Below are 7,709 nucleotides of genomic sequence, written 5' to 3'. Positions count from 1 at the left end.
AAATACAATGACGCCTAAATATGAAATTGCACTATTATACCTTTAGCTATTGTATTATTTTACCATTTATACACATTACTCTATAATATAACGTAATTAGGCATGTAAAAAATCCACATGAAACCTGCGTAAACTGGTGTGGCTTTGGCGTTTTGCGCCTGAACGCCTCGTGCATAAAAACTTCCAGAAAAGTTATTTACTCGTACACTGAGCACTGCTGACAATAAAAAGACAATTTAAAGCTATCTGTCTCACAAAATAATTACTTGAATCTTTAAAAAAGGGACTAAAAGATGCATCGAATAAATAAAAACAGTAATTCTAAGGTACAAAAAGCATAAATTTACAAAAATAAGGTTTAAAAAAAGTTTTTGTAACTAAGTTTACATAAAACGTATAAAAATGTAGGTACAAAGTTAACAAGTTATGATTTTGTCTAAATATTATTTTGCAATACACCTAAAGTTATATGATTCCACAAGAAAGCCGTGGAATTCCTTATGTCTACAGAAATTTTTTGTTTTTTGTTTTTTGTAGATATAAATAATGGCTAGCCATCATGCTTTTGAGATATGCGTATTTAATTTTATCTTTAACACTGATCTGGATAAATTGTATTTTGAAGCTGGTTGTCTTTGAGTTAATAAACCATTTTTAAAATTTTTAACGCATTATGGTGCACGTGTTCTAAACAGGCTTACTGCTTTGTTACATAATTTGTTTCTAGTTTCTAGGCTAGTTTATATTTTATATTTATTAAACTAAAAACTTAGATAGTTTTACAATTATTCTGATTTAACTATGTATTACAAACATTTTATAGATTTAGTAGTGTACTGCAAACACAAAGTCCTAATTTTTATCATTACAATAGGTAAACTATCCTACTTAAAAATCCTAACTTACATATATTAAACTTGCATATATTAAATATCCTAACTTACAAATTATCACTAAAATTATTTCTAAACAGTAGTAAATGTTATAGCCTGGGCCGAAGCATCCAAGAAGTAGGCCAAAGGCACTCAATTTTTTTGAGAACCTTTGACCAACTATTTTACTGTACTGAAACGTTTAGTTCACTGTGCAATAAAAATTTGTGTTGATAAGATATAAAAAACTAACATTAACAGCCTGGAGGTAATTTCCTATTGTAGCGTAGTGGCCTATGTCGATGAATTTAAATTGGTATAATCAACTACAAAATTAGTTTGTATAACAAAACAATATAGTTATTAAAAATGATGCCAATAATTACTTGGTTGGCTCACCATTAATACCTTGATAATGGGGTGCCACCTGTAATGTATGGATAATAGGGCCATTTAACTATAATGGATAATTTCTTATAATGGATAATGATGCTTATGAGCATCATTTTGGAACATTAAACAACTAATAATTTGCAAACCAAGCGAATAAAAATCAATCATAAAGTAACAATTTTTTCCCCTCAACTATTCACGTTCAAACAAACGATTCTAAAAGATTGTTGTCATAAATTCTTTTTTATTGAGTTATTTTTATGGGGAAAAATTGGTAAAATTCACAATATCTTTATCGCCGTCAGAAACATACAATCCATTTAATTAATTACGTGGATCAAATCTCGCATTTCTAAATACATTTGATGAAATGACGTATATAACCCTCGACGTATATAAACTAAATGTATATACAATTTTTTTTTTTATATGTAGAACATTTGACCTTTTTGACATAAATTATTATAGTTTTATTTATTTTGAAACTATTAAGTTTAACATGAGATATAGTATTATAGTAAACCGTTCTTATGAGCAATATTCTGCTTTTTTGTGTCATATCATTATCGGCAAATCTCTAGGAAGACGTTGTTTTGCATTATTTTTATTTAATCCTTCTTATCCAACTTTCGAAAAATAAATTATTTTATTTATTTTGTAACAAAATAATGTTTTATTGTTTTAATCAGAGTAGTAGGAAATCGCAGATTCTGGCTCATTTTTATTTTCGACTATTTATCCAGCCACAATTTTATATATATATTAAAATGTCCAATTGACCACAACTTTTATAACTTACTCTGACTTACTCTGCATGAGTTCGAAGAACCTACTTCTTATGGATCTGAAAGATCTATCAATTCTTTATTATCGACCCATCAGTTAAACGATTCAGGATATCCATACCACTTTACTAGTGATTTTTTTTTGAGTTTGCGAATCACTTTTTCAATTCTAAATATTTCTTGATTCGTTTTTTGCAGTTCTTGTTCATAAAAAGTTCCTTGTATTTCTTTTTCACCATTATTGTCAGTTATTTTATAAGTTGGAGGATCTGTGTACTGAATTTGTGATATAGTAAAAACTTCTTCCGTCCATCTTGGTGTGTATCCTTTTTCAAATGTTGTCTTCTTTTTAGTTATCCTAACTTTATCACCTATTGAAAACTATCGCCCTGTCTCTGATCGTCGTTCCCGTTCAAGTTTAATCAAACAATATTCTTATTCTTTTTCATCACTAGCTTTAACTGATTTTCATTTAATTGAAGAATGTCTTGTGTTGTTGTATTTATTTACCATTTCATCTAAAACATCAATATATTTTCTGGTAGAATTAGCGGAAAAGTATTCGAACATTTTCTCTTTCATTGTTCTATTCCAACGTTCAACTACACAACTTTTTTCTTTATTTTCAGTTGAGTATAACTCAACACCTAGAGCTTTAACATGCTTATTATAAATCCTCGACCTTTATCTACCCACAATTTTCTGCACTTTCGTTCTTTAAATATTTTATTAAAGCATTTGCAACATCAACTCCAGTTTTATTCTTTAATGGAACAATCCATCCATACTTTGAAAATGCATCTATTACCATGAGTAAGTACTTTTTACCGTTGTTGAATTTAGAGAAAGTTGCGTGTCGACTAAATCAGCAGCCCATATTTCATCGATTCCATTTGCAATTCTTTTTCTTTTTCTGAAATGTTTTATAACGGGTCTATGAAGTTCGTTCGCAAGTTTGTCAGACCATTTCACATTTTTTTCTTGATTTTTTCGCTGATCGATCGTAGTTTTTGAAAGACCCATTCTCTTCAGACCGAGTCCAAACTTTGCTTAAGAAGCGATGATAGGTTTTATAATGCCTCTTTCAATTTTTTCGCGTGTGTGTAGCGTTCATTTCTTCAATCATCATCTTATCAGCTAAATTTCTAATGCTGTAAAGTGTTGATATGCGAGATCATGATGATAAGCAGCATTATAAACTTGTATTAGGTTTACTCCATTCTTTATATGCATTAAGTAGAAGTGAGTCTCTCATTTAAATTAGTAACAGGACCAGCAAAGTTCATTCCAGGGAAGTGCATCTCACCAGGGAATTTTGCCCCATGGTAGTTTTACTTTTTTAGTTATTAAGAAAAAAATAATAGAGCTGACTAAGTCTCCTCCTTTCTTAGTGGATCTGACAAATTGAGTTTTTGTTGTTCCGCAAATGTCGTAAGTTCCGCGAATAGGTATTTTTCTATTGTTTTTGCTGACAAAATTTTGTTGATTTAGTGTATTTGTATTTTTTTTTGCATTTGATACAGCACATTATTTTACATATAAAAAATAATTATATATAAAAATGGATGTTGTCGATTTATCATGGAACGTAAAAAGAAATAAACGAAATAATAGTAAGTTGTCACCTAAAAGTATAATATTGTTGGAAAGTCGGGGTGTGGTAAAACTACTTTATTACTAAATTTATTTTAAGACCTGGATGGTTAGATTATAATAATTTACAACTTTTTTGGAAAATCTCTATTTCAGCCTGAATACAAAGTGTTAAAAAGATCTTTTGAAGAAAAATTACCAAAAGAAGTTATTCTTAATTTGTTTAAGTATCAGGACAAAATGCTGAAAAGATATTGAAGAAGTTTTAAAAACGTTTAATGAGAAAAATAGTAAAGTTGATATGGAGTGTAAATTTTTTGACAGAATGATGTACCAGATCCTGAAGATCTCGATGCTAATAATAATAATTTAATGATATTTGATGATTTGCAACTGACAACAAAAATGAATGTGAGAGTGTATGTAAGAGGGAGGCATAGTAATGTAGATTGTTTCTATCTTGCACAAAATTATTTTATGTTGCCTAGACAGACTATAAGAGAAAATGCAAATTTTATTTGTTTATTTCCACAATTAAAAAAATTAAATCATATTTATAAAGATCATGTATCGAGTGATATGTCAGAGGATGAGTTTAAAAAGTTATGTAGAGCTGCATGGAAGAAAAGGCATGGATTCGTTGTAATAGATTTATCTTCTGAAAAAGATAAATGATAGAAGTGGATTTGATAATTTTTATATTACATCTGACTATTTTAAAGATCCTTAAGATCTATAGAAAATTCTTTGATTTTTCAAAGATTCTTGATAAATAAATTTTTTAATATATAAAAATGCCTTGCATATATGTAAACGGAGACAGTAGTGAAATAGTAACTAAATTTAGTTATAGTATTGAACTGGATAAAAATAAACAATATGAAATGGCTCTAGTTGGTTTAGAGAGAGACATATTATGACTTTCCAAATATTGATTTTTCAAATAACAATTTTAAATTCAGTCCTGATAATGCGGTGACTTGATTTTGTCTACTTCCATTGGGAGCATATGAGATTGATGATATAAATAAGTATATTGAATTACTTTTAATTAAAAACGGCAATGTAGTATCAGGAGTTTCAGCTATAACAATTGGAGCTAATAACAATACATTACGTCAACTTTAAATATTCAGACAGGATATAAAGTAGATTTTACAACTCCAAACTCAATTAGGACTATTTTAGTTTTAGTTATCGAATATACTCAACAGGTTATTATGAATCTAAAAAATATTGTGAAAATATTTAAAAGTGAATACTATACACGTTACATCTAGTATAGTAGAAGATTCATATGTTGATGGAAAAACACAAAAAATTATATACTCATTTTTTCAAAATGTCGGTCCTGGATATAAAATTTTTCAAGAACCGATTAATTTAATATATCAACGTGTATTGTTAGATTCGATTTCAACATTAGTAAATACAATAGTTGATCAAGATGGAAATCTAATTAATTTAAGAGGTGAAAAAATTTCTATTGGGATTTCACATAAGTGAAAAAAAATAATCTTATAATAAAATGACAAATTATACTAATGTTAAAATACATCTTTCAGAAGGACAATTGAAAAAAATTGAAAAAGCAATCAGTGAAAAGACTGGAGTTAGTATTGAATTATCACATTCAGATTTTAATGGAGAACATGCATTAGCTGTAACAAATACACAGATGAATAAAATTTCAAAAGCATATGAAGATGGTAAAGGAGTAGTGCTAAAATTAAGCAAAAAACAACTCGTGTACAATCCTAAAATAAAGAAGGGAGGATTTCTAGGAGCACTTTTACCTTTCTTAGGATCAGCTGGAAGTTTTTTAGCATCAAAAGTAATACCGTCTCTAGCAACAGGACTTCTTACAGGTGTAGGAGCTGCAACTGGGAACAATCTGATTAATAAAATTGCTGGAAATGGTATTGGTAAAAAAAGATTTTATAAAGTTAGAAATGGAGAAGGAATTAAGTTCACTAAAATGGGAGGTGGATTATTTATGAGTCCATGGAAAAGTGGAGGATCATTAGGAGATGGACTATACATAAGTGCTGGAAATGGTTATGTGAGAACTGGAGCAGGTCTATTATTAGGGCCTAATTCACCATTTGCTAATATACCTTTTTGAATTTGATTTTGTAAAAAAAAGAATTTAAAAAATCAAAGACTTTTCATGAATCTAAAAAAAATCTTGATATATAAAAATGGTATATCATCCTCCGATGCATAAATTTATAAATAAAAGACAAAGAGCTTTTTGGTATGAGAGGCCACTTCCAAGTTGTATTATTAATACACCTAATTATGGATTAGTAGAAACTAGTTCGCCTTGTACTATAAAAGACCCAAAATCTTGCTTTATTAATGACACTTTTGATAATAAGCAGGAATTAATAGTCGATGGGTCTAAATATAAAATATTTGCACAGGAAGATATTAAACTAGCATTTATGTCACATAAAGTTATATCTTTGCAAATAGGTGTAAAAATTGATGATCCTAGTTTTGTATTAATTTCTTTAGAAAATAGTCTAAAATTAAAAATGCTAAGTTTAGATAACAATATTGTATCAGAATCAGTTGATGATACTGTTGTGATTATTAAAAGCAATAATTCAATTGAAGATATAACAATTAAAAAAGGTAATGTATTATGCTATGTTAATTTAGTACAAAATAAATAATTTTATTTTGCTTTATAAAATGGAGTATTTAAATAATTCAAATATGAATAAATTATATCCGACTTTACCAAATGAATATACTGAAATACAGCAGATAGATCCTATTGCTTACCGTCTGAATAAGATTAGTGAAATTCAAAAAGAAATAGAAATTGAGAGAAATAAGATTAACATTAAGTAAAAAGTATCATCAGGCAATAAAAGTAATTTCTGCAGTTGATCTAGCGTTAATTGGAAGTACAATGGCACTAGGAACTGTTGGAATTGGTTTTTTAGCCACAATAGTAGCAACTCCAATAGCTATTATTGAATACTTACGCTATCCTGTTTATTATAATAGTGAAAGAGTTCAATTTGGAAATACTTCATATTGCGGCCACTTGTGTCTTTACTTTTTAAATGTCTCAAGCTAATAACACATTTATTAGAAGAGATGGACTAAATAATATGACTGATAAACTTGATATGAGTGGTAATATAATAGAAAATGTGCCAGCTCCTATACATCTAAATGATGTTGCTACAAAAGATTATGTTGACCATATAGTACCTACTTCTCACATTTTAAAAATAGTACCAGATTCAAGTTTAACATATCTTCGATGAAAAATCAATCTCTTCCACCAAGTACAGGTGATAAGGGAACTGATGCATATATTATATCATTTAATAACAACAACAGTGGTATCCTAAGAAAACTATGGCTAGCATTATATAAATCTTTTACTACTGGACCACCTGTAGCAGGTAACGTATTTCTTAAAATATATGCAGATGGCAACTTCACATAGGAAATTTAGCTTATACTACAACTAATACTGGAACAAATGGTCTAGCCTGTGATTTTTTGTGTTCTCCACTTGGTGGCCCATTTTATGCTAACTCTTTGCAAGGATGTAATATGCATACTCCTACTCAATTTGGAGGATACTTTACATTTGATATGCCATTTAAAAATACTTTAAAAATTGAACTTTATAACGCTACTGTAGTTTTTCTTAACTATTGGATACAACCTTTTGTTGCTAGAAATCCATCATTACCACCTTACATCGCAGATCTTATTTTACGATCTGATGTATTTCTAGATATACTAACACATCTTATTGTAATGAATATATATTGATAGATACTGCAGGAAAGGGTATTGGGGTTTATTTAAAATATATTAAATGTATATTATTGGTATATCTGGAAATTGGTGGGAATCAAGAGTACGAATGTACGATGGTAGCGCTCCTCCTAAACATGCTAACAATTCTATAACACCTTGGCTCCATACAACTATGCTAATTATTCATTATCTAGTGGATATGTAGATGCAAATAATCAGTCTAGTAATAGTACATGTATTTTCATGTCATCTGGATTAGAAGATTTTTATC

At 28.9% G+C, this 7,709-nt stretch overlaps 1 protein-coding gene across 1 annotated transcript; it reads right to left on the bottom strand.

Moving 5' to 3' along the window:
- Positions 1–2,143: 2,143 nt before the first annotated feature.
- LOC136092036 (uncharacterized) lies at positions 2,144–3,073 on the bottom strand. Its single transcript, XM_065819757.1, has 3 exons — positions 2,879–3,073; positions 2,561–2,713; positions 2,144–2,395 (listed from the first exon to the last, which is right to left on the bottom strand). The coding sequence occupies exons 1-3, from the start codon at positions 3,071–3,073 to the stop codon at positions 2,144–2,146; spliced, it is 600 nt and encodes a 199-aa protein (XP_065675829.1).
- Between the last annotated feature and the right edge of the window lie 4,636 nt (positions 3,074–7,709).

This window comes from Hydra vulgaris, chromosome 15, assembly GCF_038396675.1.
Source record: "Hydra vulgaris chromosome 15, alternate assembly HydraT2T_AEP".
Classification (NCBI taxonomy): Eukaryota; Metazoa; Cnidaria; class Hydrozoa; order Anthoathecata; family Hydridae; genus Hydra; species Hydra vulgaris.
This window is presented reverse-complemented; position numbering and strand designations above follow the sequence as displayed.

Excerpts from the sequence above, each read along its gene's own strand:
- LOC136092036 (XM_065819757.1), bottom strand. The coding sequence starts at position 3,073 with ATGGGTCTTTCAAAAACTACGATCGATCAGCGAAAAAATCAAGAAAAA. Across the intron at positions 2,714-2,878 it reads TTTCTCTAAATTCAACAACG|CATGTTAAAGCTCTAGGTGT; the intron begins GTAAAAAGTACT and ends ATTTATAATAAG. Across the intron at positions 2,396-2,560 it reads TTGATGTTTTAGATGAAATG|AAGACAACATTTGAAAAAGG; the intron begins GTAAATAAATAC and ends ATAACTAAAAAG.